At 39.9% G+C, this 14,953-nt stretch overlaps 1 protein-coding gene across 6 annotated transcripts in view; it reads left to right on the forward strand.

The window, feature by feature from the left end:
* The window catches only part of LOC144020485 (LIM and calponin homology domains-containing protein 1-like), a 31,570-nt gene extending 17,007 nt beyond the window's left edge, over positions 1–14,563 (forward strand). The window contains exons 3-21 of one of the 6 annotated variants that reach the window (XR_013283894.1): positions 379–690; positions 764–1,033; positions 1,930–2,115; positions 2,269–2,307; positions 2,974–3,103; positions 4,303–4,451; positions 4,593–4,853; positions 6,473–6,779; positions 6,853–7,167; positions 8,257–8,365; positions 8,686–8,711; positions 8,911–9,024; positions 9,237–9,329; positions 10,535–10,703; positions 11,040–11,139; positions 11,901–11,969; positions 12,470–12,578; positions 12,650–12,833; positions 12,949–14,563. Coding sequence is in view for 2 of the 6 variants with exons in the window: in XM_077524027.1 (XP_077380153.1) it covers positions 379–690; positions 764–1,033; positions 1,930–2,115; positions 2,269–2,307; positions 2,974–3,103; positions 4,303–4,451; positions 4,593–4,853; positions 6,473–6,779; positions 6,853–7,167; positions 8,257–8,365; positions 8,686–8,711; positions 8,911–9,024; positions 9,237–9,329; positions 10,535–10,703; positions 11,040–11,139; positions 11,901–11,969; positions 12,470–12,578; positions 12,650–12,752; positions 12,949–12,974 (2,887 nt within the window). In the remaining 4 variants the exon portion in view is untranslated. The remainder of the gene's footprint in view (positions 1–378; positions 691–763; positions 1,034–1,929; positions 2,116–2,268; positions 2,308–2,973; positions 3,104–4,302; positions 4,452–4,592; positions 4,854–6,472; positions 6,780–6,852; positions 7,168–8,256; positions 8,366–8,685; positions 8,712–8,910; positions 9,025–9,236; positions 9,330–10,534; positions 10,704–11,039; positions 11,140–11,900; positions 11,970–12,469; positions 12,579–12,649; positions 12,834–12,948) is intronic. The other 5 variants (XM_077524027.1, XR_013283895.1, XM_077524028.1 and 2 more) reach the window with 5 other exon arrangements.
* Positions 14,564–14,953: the final 390 nt, after the last annotated feature.

A 14,953-nucleotide genomic window follows, 5' to 3' on the forward strand; every position in this document is an offset into this window, starting at 1 on the left:
AGTAGAACCCTTTACACCAAGTGTGTTCTTGAATCATTATTACTAATAAGAACTGTTGGGATGCTAACATGCTAACAGGTGAAATGCTAACATATCGGGTGATAGTAACCTTGAGTACAAAAAAAAAAGCACCAACCAAGGCAGTTCTAGTAGGGTTTTGCCTCTGGCTCTGTTGTCCGGCATCATTAGCTAACATGCTAACAGTTGCGATGCTAACATATCACAAGAAGCTATTTAAAATTTCTCAACTGCTAACTTGCTAACAGTTGTAATGCTAACACATAGCTATATGTCCATTATCATGTGCATGCGGGGGTTTGGCATTAGCATTAGCATTAGCACAGGCCAGTTTTCGAGCTTTATGTGATACCCTCACAGCCTCACAGATGGAGGAACGGAGGAGGGCTTCTCACCCGGCTCTCCAAAGGCTCCTCGCTCTCTGGCCGAGCTGGACGCTCGTCTGGCTCAGTATGAGAGCAGTTTGAAGGAGGAGGAAGAGGAGGAGGGGGAGGAGGAGAGGATACCAGACATTCAAAAAGATGACATGATGGCAAGGCGAACTGGAGTTTTCCATAAGCAAAGCACGTCTTCAGCGTCTTACAACCGCTTCCTGCCTTTGCCTGCCTCAAAGTACAAGGTCCAGGTTACTGTTCCGGGCACCAAGGAAGTGGACAGGAACAAAAACATCAGGTGGGGATATTGGGACATGTCCTACTAACCATCTCGCTAGGGTGGAAGTCAAAACATGTCACTTTTGTCACAGAGTGGAAGAAGGGAAGTTTCCCATTGAAAGTAACCCACGTGCTCATATTGAGAAGGAACATGTTAAGAATGATGACCATGATGATGAAGACGAGCCTCTTCCCAACCCGAAGAAGGACGACATGATGGCTCGCAGGACGGGACGGCTCCAAAAATCTACTCCAGCCGTCAGGCAGTTTTTACCGGTGCCTGGTGCGCTTAAAAATAACATCATGCAAAGTTCTGGAACCAAGCAGGCACCCACGTGTGTGGAAAAGACGGCAAGCGAAAGGTACCTTTCGGGGTTTGCTGTTGGAGCTTGCGTCAAAGTGACTAACAAAGTATCGAGAAGATGACGTGGACTTGGATATCAATGAGCTGTATCAAAAAGTCTGCCTTTACAAAGATGAATGATCAATTTTGAAGGTAATTGATCATTTTTATGCTCATCTTATTTTCCCTCAATAATAAAGTTTCAATTAAAGAGTTATTTATTGCTCACACAATTTTATTTATTTATTTATTTGAATTCAAGAACATGAAAATAATCGGTGAGAAATCATATGTTAAAATTTTGGAAAATGTTTTTACATAGGTTAGCATGAGCTGTAATAAATTTTATTTCATTTCAGTGGACCTTTGCTATTTGCAGGGGAAACCACAAATAGTGAAAATTTGCAAATATTTGACGCGTATCACAAATTGCCATGATTTTTGGTTTTTAAATAAATATACAGACTTTAAAAAAAAAATCTTGAATAAATAGGGGACCCGGAAAAAAGTATCGACAATTAATTTAGTTTAATTTCATTTTAATTCATTTAAAATTTGTTGACGAAACTTGATCAAATCACAACGCTGTATTATCATTATTGTACTAAAAGATGTGTTTATCATTACATTTACTTAGATTCTATTATTTCATTTTCACCGTAAAATGTTAATCAAGGAAGTCAGTTATGTGCATAAAGGCAGAATTTTTGATACATCTCATTCTCTTGTTCTGGTTTAAATGCCGTCAGATGTCATAGTTGTACCTAATGTTGTGTCCGGCGAGTGTAGCGTGGATTGACACGAGCATGTTTGTCTGAGGTGTGAAGTGATCGCATGCACCTCGTTTGGGGTGGGGACACCCTATAAGTTCGGATTTGATACATTTGTCTTGCTCGGTGATCGAATCCCGCTCAGGAAGGAGAAAGCGGACGAGCAAAAACAGAAGACGGCAGATGTGACAAACGTGACCCCTTCGCAACTCCAGCTGGATGATGTCATCCCGCCTAGAAGGGAGGCGGAGTTAGGAAAGGCCAGTAAGGCGGAGGATCCGCCGAGAAAGAAATCCTCATGGGCGGGGGACGACGATCTGCCGCCAATGATGTGAGACGCCGTCTCAGTTTTTAACGCATGTGTCTTTCTTTCTTTCCATCCATTCAAGTATTGATCGGGATATGTTGAATTGAATTCCCAAAATGTTCGGCCTTGCTCGGACCCTCACGTTCCCGTTGTGTTCACTTCGTTTTGTCCTTCCAGGATGAGCCGGCGAGTCGCTTTTATGCCCGCGGATGCCGAGTAAGTCAACGCGGATGTGGACGACTCTGCATGCTTGCAATAACGACTTTTGTTTGTACAGTTGAACCTCTGATGTCACTTTGGAAAACTGATTTTAAACTGTCAGCATCATAGAACCTTTATGAACTTTTTTTTTTTTTTGACTATCATGTCAACAAACGTGTAGTTATGGTAGTCGTATCATACACGGTAATTCCACTAACCTGTTTTCTGAGTTTGGTCATGTGACATTCGCAATGCGAGCCCGAGGGCAGTTGTGTTCATTTCAGTCAGCAAAAGAGGGCGGTATTGACTAAAATGGTTAATTCTTATAGTACGAATTAAATAACTAGTGGGAACATATTCAACATATTAAAGTTAAAGTTTAAAAAAAAATTCAAGCTTGCTGAGTATGACTTTAGAGGTTCCACTGTTTTATGGCTACAGCCGAACATGCTTCAAACTGTTTTTTCCTGCTCATTGTTAATGCAGCTTTTTTACTGTCATCTTTTTCTTTTTATATTTAACTCAGATTTGCTCACTGGGCTCCGTTAATACACTCAATGTTGGCAGTTTGTGCTTTCCTTTGCTCCACGATCAATTTATTGCTTTCCCGGTTTTTAACACGTGCTTTGTAGTGGTGGCCAGTATTCCGTGTTGTGACAAAAAGTGTATTTTCCTGTTCAGGAGCGTGAGCATGAGCGACATGGTGGACCAGGACGAGGCGGGACACTTGCCGCAGCTCAGCCTGTCGCGTTACGAGCGCATGCACGAGCAGTACAACAACTTCCAAGATGAGGACGACCAGTGGCAAAGTGTGAGACGTTTGACTCGCCATGTAACGATAACCAAACAATATTGTGGGGAGGTTGTGGTATAAAAAAAAAAAAAAAGTCACAATATTTGAAAAAAACAACAACCTCATACTAAAGAAACAATATTGTGCTAATACGGCAATGAAAAATATTATAAAAAATATATATATAAAAAATATATAACTTTAATATATGTATTGAGGCACTTACTCCACATATTGACTCAGTGTGCAACCATATTACTCATTATTCATCTGAGCATTAACGTGGATTTGAAACCTAGAAGGGCCAAAACATATGGAGGACCAAAACTGCCAATATTCAAAATAAATACATAAATAAATAAATAAATCACTAAAAGTGAAAATAAAAATGAATATAAAAAAAATCTAATTCGAAAATTACATCAAAAAAAATATAGAAATGGAAATCAGTTTTTTTTCAAGTCGCAAGTTGAGATGACAGTGGACATGATCTTCGTCCATTGCTGGAGCTCTCCATTGCAAGCCGGCAAGTCATGACCCAAACATAATCCTTGCATGACCCTAGTCATGACAGTAAGCATGACCCTTGCATGACCCTAGTCATGACAGTAAACATAACCCTTGCGTGACCTTAGTCATGACTGTAAACATAACCCTTGCATGACCCAAGTCATGACCATAAGCATAACCCTTGCATGTCCCTAGTCATGACAGTAAACATAACCCTTGCATGACCCTAGTCATGACAGTAAACATAACCCTTGCATGACCTTAGTCATGACCGTAAACATAACCCTTGCATGCCCCTAGTCATGACAGTAAACATAACCCTTTCATGACCCTAGTCATGACCGTAAACATAACCCTTGCATGACCCTAGTCATGACCGTAAACATAACCTTTGCATGACCCTAGTCATGACAGTAAACATAACCCTTGCATGACCCTAGTCATTAAATTGCTGTCGGGCTAAGATTTTGATTAATGCTAGTTGTGACCGGACACATTCTATAAACAAAAGGATTTGAACAATATGTGGACATTTTTACACTAAAAAAAACATTTATCTTTCATAACCCGTCCTAAAAAAAATTCCAGAATCATATATCAACCAAAATACCTTTTGTAGAGAACTGCACACGCCAACAAAACTGACACTATTGACTGTTTTGATGCCTTAATTAGATTTTTTATTTTGTTCTGCGTTCATGGTGCAGGACTTGGCCCGTTGGAGGAACCGCCGGCGCTGCGCCTCGCAAGAGCTGATCAAGAAGGAAGAGGAGAGGAAGAGGATGGAGAGGATGAATGGGGAAGGGGGTGACAAGAGGAAGAGCATCAAGACCTACAAGGAGATCGTGGAGGAAAAGTAAAGTCAAAATTCTTTTTTTTTTTTTTTTACAACTGGAAAAGCTTCCTAAATGTTAAAATTGGTGAAATTCTCAGTGGTTGTTGAAACTACGAATGTTTTTAGCGGCTGCTCGAAAATATCAACCGGTGTTTTTCTCAGGGAGCGGCGAGAGGCGGAGCTGTGCGAGGCCTACCGCCGTGCGGCGACGCCGGAGGAGGCGGCCACGGTTCTGCAACGCTACGCTCTCCGTTTCACCATCAGCGACGCCACGCTGGACTTCTTAAACCTGCCCCGCTCCACCGCGAACCCCGAGGTGGCCCTGAACCAGGACCAGCACGAGCGCAAAACGCTTTGCGAAGACTCTGAGCTGGAATCAACACGGCAGAAGACGTGTGAAGACTTGCACAGGGAGGTGGAAAAGTAGGTGTACAGTTTTTATTATGTTTAAGTCATAATTAGACTAATATACAAATGACCATTTATGTAAGTCTCTAGTGTACTCAAATTGCCAGCTTTCGGTATTTGCACATTCAAATCAAGTCAGCTTTATTTGTATAGCGCTGACTCATCGTGACAAAACGGTTTGAAAGGGCTTCCTTCACAGGCCCACGGTTGACATTCCTGTCGTCTAGCTTCTAAAACTCACGCCAACTTTGACACAGAGGTCTTTATTGTTATCAATTTCTTGCTTGCATGCGTCTCGTTACACGGCTCGCCAATTGGATCGAGTTGCCAAACGCCGCAATTTGGTATTATACATTATATTGCAACTCTGGCATCACCTAAAATAATTGATTACACTGTCATGGACAGCCAAAAAGCCTTTAATAACTTTGGTAAAAGCAAACAACTGTGGCTACATCATCTTCCAAAACTGTTTTCCAAAGATCTTAGAGCCATGGGTGATGTAATAGACAAAAAATGATGAACTGAAGCGTAGTATGCGGAAGTTAATGTATTATTTACACAAATTGACTTTCAAAGTTGACCAGTTCCTTCTGCACAAAAGCATCACAGTTATCAATTTTTTAACAAAAGACTTAATAATTCCACTCGTTATTGTCAGCCAGACTTTGAATCTTGAGGCCAGATAATGCGCACGGCTCCCGCAGAGTGAGCGAAAAGTCGGAGTTTTCAATAGATTTTTTTTTTTTTTTTTTTTTTTACTACGGATGCCCGTATGTACCCGGTCGGACGTAGGGTTCGAGAGATACGGCCACGCAAAGACCAAAAAATAAAAAATAAACAAACCAAAAAGCACGCTGTAAAAAAATTCGGGAAAAGGCCGCGAAAGATGAACCCGTGATAAATGAGGGAACACTGTACTTCGGTTCAGTTTCAATTCAGTTTTTATTTATATGGCGCCAAATCACAACGGATGATGTGTCAGAGCTGTTTTCTCAGGGAGCATGTCAACGAACACCCCCGCCCACCACCACTACACTTATTAACTCATGTGCTCCAAAAAACGTATAAATACGTTCTATTTTAAATGTTTTTGGTGTCCCAAAGAGGTTTTTTTTATGCTAGAGCATACAGAAGGCTTTGATGCAGCCTCTCAGCCGCAAAGAAAGGGTGAAGCAATGGTAGTAATTACAAAAACGGCCTGTAGGTGGCAGTAGAGTATAAGAGATCAAACAGGGCCACGTTGAAAACAAGCTGTTTCCCCACAATTCTAAGCAGATTTGTGAATAATGATGAAACTTAGCTATATTCTAATGCTAATTGCTGCAAAATGGAAACAGATAGAAAATATTTTTCTTTTTCCTGATGGAAGAAGAAACTCTTAATCTTTCTTTTGGTAGGTTCCATGTTTTTCTAACAAAAGAATATTCTGTGGGCCTTGCAAAATCAGTCAAAATCCAGTAAAACAGCCGGGAGTGAAGGGGGTTGCTTCGGTGAAAATGGCAAAAATGAAGACGACCTGAGCCCCAACTGGCCTCAACTGAACCCCATTTCAACCCCCGACTGAACCTCACAGGACGCAGGCATGGATAGACAAATTTGACAACTGCATACCTTCTGCAACCACTGTGCAGGTCTCCCGGCGATCATGTCGCGCCACTTGCCTCGTCCGGAGAGCCACTGACCTCAGAAAGCACACCCCCTCCATCCCAAGAAAGCCACAAACCTCCGACCCAAACAACATCACCTCCCAAACCAGAACCAGCGACCAAAGCGGATGCACGACCTCGACCTTTACCTCCAAAACCGAAACCTTCCCCGCCTCATTCTGCAAAGCCGGCGGCGCTCACGCTTCCCTCGCCGCCGCCGCAGACCTCCAGGCCCGTCCCCCTGCTGGCGGCCAAGCCCTATCGCCAGCCACGCAGCACGCATGGAGTCAAGGTAAATATGTCCTTTGGGTCTCCAAAAAAATTGTTTTTAAATCCTGACTGTTTGTGTGTACGTCACATTTAAGATGGACGGCCTCGTGCGTGTGAATGGCGACACGGGCGCTTCGCCGCTGCATTCGCCGGCAGAAAAGGACATGGTGGTCGCGCAGGCTGAGAACGAGGCCTCCTCGATGCCGGAGACGCGAGACGGCTCGCCTCCTCCGCAGGCGGCGAAGTCCTCCTCCTCCTCGTCCTCGTCGTCGTCCTTCTCGTCTTCGTCGTCCTCCACCATCAGCTCGCTGTTCAGCGGCAGGAACTGCATCACCAAGACAACCATCGTCACCGAACTCACTCAGACGCTGGTGGAGCCGCACGGCCCGGACGTCGACGGCCACTGCCAGGTTACGACACTTGTTTTGGAGGCAGATGTTTTAATATTTGCAGACTATCCAATGAATCAGTCTATTTTGATTGTAATAATATAGAATTAATAAGAAATCTCATTTTTTTGGACCTTACAGCTATAAAGATATGAATTAAAAGTGAAAGTAGAAGGTTTGATGTTTTTTTTTTTTGTAATACTTAATACGTTAGTATTTGTTTAATTTAACAACAGAGGAAAAAAATGTTAAAAATTGGCCAATTTTTTTTCCACATTTTTTTTTAATTAAACGAAAGGTGAATGTATTGACAGAAAATTTAAATGGCAAAATTTTGTAAAACATCTGCCGATTTTTGCCAAATGCTAAAAGGCTAATAGCTATATCTGTAAATGCTAATAAATAATAATAATAATAATAATAATAATGAGAAGAAAAAAAATAATAATATGTAACTATATTTAAAAAGTAAATAATATAATATAATTGTTATAATATAATGTATTCCATTCATTTCAAAGTATGTCCACACCAGGGTTATTATAGTTTTTGTTTTTTAATAAATCCTTTGTTCTAGTTTAGTTTTAGTTAGTTTCAGTATTAGTTTTTTTTTGTTTGTTCGTTTTTTTTAATGTGTATTACTTGCTTATTACTTATATTTAAAAAAAACACTATGGGCGCGACATCCGAAGGTGCTTTTCTATTGGCTGCTGCGAGATGATGTCACTTCTGTGTGACACACTTTGAAACTTCCTTTTTCCGGTTAATATCAAAATATATCTATTTAAAATTACATTGAAAATTATCCCCAAAGGCTCATGAGTTAAATTAGTTACCAAAGACTACAACGAAGGACTTTTTTTTTTTTTCTTGCTATATTTATAGTTGGTTTTAGTTCGTTTTGTAAACGTAAAATGTTTCAGTTATTCTTTATTTTTTTTTAAATAATTTTTGTTTTTATTTTATTTTATTTTTTTTAGTTTTAGTCTTTTTTTCGTTATTTTTAGTTAACTAAAATAACCTTGGCCCACACACCTACATACTGTACATAATGTAAACATCTGTCTGTCCATTCACATACACTGTCTGTTATAAACATTTGACTTTCAGGTGAATGAAAGTGCGAGCGTTGCGAAATCGCCGGAAGAAAAGCCTTCTCAGTCGTCATTATCATCGACTTCAATAACCAGCCTACAAGAATGTTGTCCCACTGTCTCAGGTATGACCCCCATCGTATGAAACATGATGAGAGATTTTCATTAGGGTCTGACCAATATGGACGCCGATTCGGATATTTAGCAGAATAAAATTCTGATTGAGAAATACATTATGACTAAAATTACTACTTTTTGGAGGGGCGGGGGGAGGGACCATTATTATTTTGGTTGTAATGTGTAAATAAAAGAACAAAAACAACAACAACAAAAAACGATAATAATGATAATAATGATAATAATAATAATAATAATAATAATAATACATTTTAAACAAGCTCATTCATACTTGGATTGAAAAGTCCCGTGTGTTTTTCCTCCACAGAAGTCCAAGAGGAGAGCAGTATGAGCGTGAGTACGCTCATCAACTTGTTGTTCTGAGCTCCGCTTTTCCTTCATCCTTCAATTGGACCTCGTGTTTACCCCTCGTCTCCACTTGCCCTCTGACCTTTCCTCTTTTTTTTCTGTCCTTTTGCTGTTGTCGACATGGCGTGTCTTTGTTTGTGTCTTTGTGTGTGTGATTGTGGAACGGGGGGGGGGGGGGGGCTAGATTGAGACCCCCATGTTGAACTTGGCTAAGCGTGTTAATCACTGGGTCTGGGACCCCAATGAGGAGCGTAAGCGTGTGGAAAGGTGGCAACGGGAGCAGGAGCGCCTCCTACAGGTACACCGGTGGTAATGCCTATGTGTGTGGGTTGTGTGTTGCCGTGGTTACAAGCGGATTCTTATGTAATATAAAAAAATAAAAATAAAAAAAAACACTACTGAAACAAATAAACTTTTCTAGCATGTTCTAACTTATTTCACCTCTATATGTTACCTCTATTTTTTTGCTTTTTTAATCTTATGGTGACTTTGAGGTTGTGCTTCTTAAAGGAGCAGTACCAGAAGGAGCAGGAGAAGCTGAAGAAGGAGTGGGAGAAAGCGCAACTGGAGGTTCAGGAGGAGGAACGTAAGCACAATGAACAGGTACAGGTCTCACTAGTGACGTTTTTCCACGCTTATGCCTTCCACTCCTTTTTTTTTTTTTTTTTTTAAACTTCTGTACACTAGTAGAAAGACTCCACTTGTTAGCATCTAGCACTTCCACTCGTGTTACTAGTAATACACAGATGTCAACTAGTGTACAGTTTTGCCTCACTAGTAGTAACATGTAGTTCCAATAGTGCATAGAAATGCAATACAGTTGTGTGGAAAAAAAATGTCACTAGTGTCATTCTACTAGTGCACAGAAATGTCATGCAGTAGTGGAAAAAAAAATCAGAAATAAATAGTGGTTCTACTAGTGCGAAGTGTCAAGCAAAGGTTCCATGGGCAAGAACCGGAGTCCAATATGGCCCGCAAGGACCCAACACCAAATGTCGTTTTTCCACTAAAATGATCTGTTGTTGCTAATTTTGTCCACTGGAGGGCGCACTGACGACCACTTAAAGGGATACTTCACTTATTTAACCCATTACAGCAATAAAAAGTTAATATTTTGTCTGTAATTAATTTGATACTTTCATTATTTTTCACGTACAAATAGTACCTTTTAGAAACACATTTTGCAACTTGCTGTCGACTGAAGATGACATCACAAGGGCTCAGGTAACCAATCACAGCTCAGCCTGCGAATGTCACATGACCAAACAGGTGAGCTGTGATTGGTTAACTGAGCCCTTGTGATGTCATTTTCAGTCGACAGCAAGTTGCAAAATGTGTTTCTAAAAGGTACTAATTGTACGTGAAAAATAATGAAAATATCACATTTTTATTATTTAGGCAAAATATTCATGTTTGACTGCCAAAAATGTCTAACTAAGCAAAGTATCCCTTTAAATGACATTTTGAAATTTGGTTGTTACTCAGGATATGATTAAAAAAAATTCTGCACTCATTTTTGTTGAAAATTTTCAGGATGCTTTGCAGTAAGATTCTACTAAAAAAAAAAAAAAAGGGAATATTTTCAAAATGTGTGTGTACTAATTACCCTAGTACTCTAGTACTAATTAATTGTAATAAAATTATTATTACAAAAAATGGAAATATTTTTACCTGTCATTATTGAGATCCAACTTGGGGGAAAATGGCCCCTGAATTAAAATGAGTTTGGTCTAAGTAGTCAAGAATATTGAATATGCTCAAACGGCTGCCTTCCATACTTACAATTTTGTCTTCATTCGCTCCTCCAGGAGAGGAAGATCTTGGAGGAGACTGTAACGCCCCTCAATCCCTGCGTGAGGACCACGTCGCCACCTCCTGGAGAGAAAAAAAATCTCAGCCCATTTGTGCAGCAAAACGGCCACAAAGACGCCCGAGGAAGTGAAGAGCAGCATGCGTCCAAGCTGCACTTTTTGCAGGGTGAGACATCGACACGGCTGCATTTCCTGACATATCTGCTCCACGTAAAAAAAAAAGCCATAAAATAAAAATGAAAATTAAAAAAAATATATGTTTTTGGGAGGAAGCCAGAATGCTCACAGGAAACCTTCCCAGAACCTCCAAACAAACCACTCGGCTGCCCCTTTTTTGGTCACTTATAAAAATGAAGTGTAAAAAAAATTAAACTTGAACTCCTACTTTAGAATAAGCTTCACCCCCTAAAAAAAATCAAGAATAAAATGAAAAATGTCAAGAAAAAGCAAAAGTTGTGATGTCTTTTACAGCTTCCACATAATTTGTGGCGCTTTCTTTCAGACGCTGTCGCCGATGTTGAGCCAGCCAAGAAGTCCGCAATGTGGAAGACGGCCTCTCTGGACCGGAATACTCAGCCCAGCCCACCACACGGCGTTAAAAGGTATCTTGAATCCGCAGTGGGCTGGCTCCATTTTTTATTTATTTTTTGTCATTTTGAAGTCAAGTGCGGTCACGAATATGAGAATTTTAGCATTTGTTTCACATGAATTCTGGTCCAAATCAAGCCTTCGTTCCAATTTTGACATATAGTGGTGCCTTTAGACACTAGTTTAATTCATACCGTGCTCATAACTCAAAACACTTGTATCTCAAATCATCTTTTCCCATTGAAATGAATTGAAACGCCATTAATCCGCTCTCAAAAAAAAAAAAAAAACTTAAGTTGTTGTCATGTATATTTTATTAATTAAAAAAATAGTACTCCATAATGTACTTCATAAATGTATGCCTTAATTACACAATTGCATGAAAGGGAATAAACAGTTTTCGTCACACTGCGTCCATTAAATGAAGCGATTTGTGGCATAAAAAAAAAAAAAAACTCATTATCAGTACGGCTCTAATATTAATAATTCCACGCGGAGGATCAAGATAATACGACTGAGTGCTGTTATATTGTCTGTCAACATGCTAAACGGTTTTAAAGCATTGCAGCATAGAGGCTAATTAGCGTTAGCATTAAGCTAGCAATGGCCTTTCTTTAGGCAGTTGATTGACTGCGGATTTAGGCCGCGAAACCAAACGTTTTGCGCCAGTCGTTGGGTGGCAGCCATAAAGCTTAAGGAAAAATACTTGCTCGCTTGCAAAAATGACATAAATAGAATTAGCACAGTCGAGTCACATTTGGTTTGTTGACGACAGGTGCGATTCCCACGATGGCATCGCCGGAACACAGCAGCCGTCCTCAGCCTTGCCTCCGTCGCCCAGCAGGTAAGAAAAACAGACACGTGTACGACATCATACGTCATAATGGACCAAAAGTATACACTTTACAAGTTGTTTTTTTTTTTGGATGACATTTACACATCTTTATTACAATTGCATTTATTAAAGGGATACTTGATTCAGTGAACAATTTTCAGCAGTGAAAAGTTAATATTTGGTCCAGAATGAATTTGATTACTTCATTATTTTTCATGTACAATGAATACCTTTAAAAAAGTAATTTTTCTACTTGCTGTCGACTGATGATGACATCACCTGTGCTGAGGAAGTAGGTAACGGCCAATCATGGTTCACCTGTTTTCTGGGTTTGGTCAGTAAACTGAGCCATGATTGGTCCTCAGAACAGGTGATGTCATCATCAGGCGACAGCAAGCAGAAAATGTACTTTTTAAATGTATTAATTAAGTGTCATATATTAGAAAGCTGAGTTGAGAAATTGTTACGCATGTTAATAAATGTTTGTGTGATTGTGTTGCGTACTTCAGGTGCGTTAGCGGGAAGAGGCAATGCGCCGGTTGTTCTCAGCCGCTGGGAAAAGGAGCGGCCATGATCATCCAAACGCTCGGACTGTTCTTCCACATGCAGTGTTTCAAGGTACGAAAAATACCGCGTGTGTTTGTATATACACGTAATTAGTTACTGTTACTTTTGAAATATGTGTTCAGTGTGGCCTTTGCGAGGGGCAGCTGGGCGACGCCACCACCGGGACGGACGTGAGGATCCGTAACGGACTGCTGAGCTGTCACCACTGCTACGCCGCATCCAGAGGTGAGGACGTAATACCATCCGGCCACTAGATGGCGAGAGCGAACCTCACGACGTTTGGCCACGGCCAGTTGTGAAAACAAAGTACGAGCCTTAATCCCAAATAAAGTTCCGTTTTTGTAGGCGTAAATCAGCGTTTTTTTTAGTAAATAAATGTTCAGTTGGATCTGACTGTTATTATTTTTGTTTTTGTTTGCAGGCCGAGGACAGCCCACCACACTCTGATGATATGATAAACCATCAACCCTCATATAACTTTACTCGAATATCTATAAGGACCCCACATGATCTAAACATACTGCGCATCCACAGTGTGTTTGTAAGCATGACCAGCGTATTTATGACTACTCAAGCACAATACATCAACTGGAATAATAATACAGTGGACCCCCGTTTATCACGGCAATATTAGAGATTGTAAAAAAGTTTTACCCTTCCCACATGCTTAATAATTATGAATGTCACTGGAGTTGTACGAGTTGTATGATTGTTTGCTGCATCCAGTCTGTCTGTCATATGCTGCATTCGAGGATGGCCGGAAGTCGGACTTTTCCGAGTTCAAACCAGGAAGTGTGTAAGGGAACGCCCCATTGAACTCGGAAATTCCAGGAAGAAGTCGGAAGAACACCGGCGGACTACAATGTGACGTCACTCTGAATGTCAAAACACAATTTACTCGAGTATAAAGCTAGATAGCTTTCTTCATTCATAAATACTCGACATAACTCCACGTAACGCAACGTACGTGACCGTATTGCCGCTATCTCCCTACATGAAATTATACGGTCAACTACTTAACTGTATGGAATGCTTATGAATTAAGATTAAAACTATAAATGAAGCAAAATTGCAAAAAGGTAACTTTTCTAGAGGTCAAAATGAGTTTTGAGGACCAAAATAAAAATTTATCACTATCCGCCATTTTGGTGGTTTACGTTCGCCTCCAACGCTTTCAGGTCGGAACTGGGACCGACCATCTTCGAATGCAGCATTATACTGCCCCCATGTGGCCAAGTTGGGCAGACCAGGAGCAGCGTTCAATTGACGCAATGTGACACACACACAAAAAAGTTCAATCTATTTAATTATGTAATTATTCTTTCTTTTTTTTATATAAAGTACATTATGGAGCGCTATTTTTCATCATTTAAATACGCATTACAACAATATAATGTTTGTGCAAAAGATAAACTGCTATATAGTGGGGGTTCACTGTACTACAACTGGAATAATATACAATATACACTACAAGACTATAATACTACTATTTTACGTAGGTAGCGCGACCATTTTAATGCCTTACCTTCTCCTTTTGTTTTTACACTTTTTGCATGAACATAAGTTATTGCAAGTATGAGTTTGACATGCAGTTCTTGAACTTTTAAGTATGTTGTATGTCTTTTTTTTTTTCCACATTTGCATGTTGGCTTTCAACTCTTCCCTTTAAGCCGTTTCAACCAGTGCCTTAATTCAGTGTGTGTGTGTGGGGCTACTACACATGGACCTTGAAATGTGTGTGCGTGTGTGTGAGATGTGACATGAAGTGAAATTCCATACCAGCAAGTAAAAACGAGTGGATCAGCCTCTTCCGCATCCTGTCGAGCTTAAAACCAATGACCCATACGTAACACCTGATGCTTCCCTCTTTATTATTTTTAGCGTCATTTCATAATATCCCGTCATCCTGTCTGCAACACGAGTGTTGTCAGCTGTTCCTCTCAGATGCGGAGCTCCTCGTTTCTTCTGGACGAGCAATGCTCAGCTCGTCGTCTTTTATAGCCACTGTATGTTTGTCAATAAAACTGTCTAAAATGGCTGGTGTCATTTGTATTGCTTTCAAAAGTATTTGTGGTTTTATTTAAAGGTAGATAAAAACATATGAATATGGATCAAATGTAATCCATATGCATTTAATAAAAAAAAAAAAAAAAAAGTAAGGAGAGTGGTTAAAAAATATGCAGAAAGTTACAGGAAAATGGACAAGTAACCATTATTAAATATTTAATTTAAAAGTCTCTTTAAACTATGGTATTTTTTTAATCAGTGTCATTTAAACATCCTTTGCAGGACAAGTACACTTTCAGTTAACTATAACAATTTTATCTAAAGAAAAATATAACAAAAACAATAATTATATGTAAATAAAATAACTGCATTTGCTAAATTTGCTAATATTAAACTCTTAAGATTGAATATAAAACGAA

This window comes from Festucalex cinctus, chromosome 6, assembly GCF_051991245.1.
Source record: "Festucalex cinctus isolate MCC-2025b chromosome 6, RoL_Fcin_1.0, whole genome shotgun sequence".
NCBI classification, from domain to species: domain Eukaryota; kingdom Metazoa; phylum Chordata; class Actinopteri; order Syngnathiformes; family Syngnathidae; genus Festucalex; species Festucalex cinctus.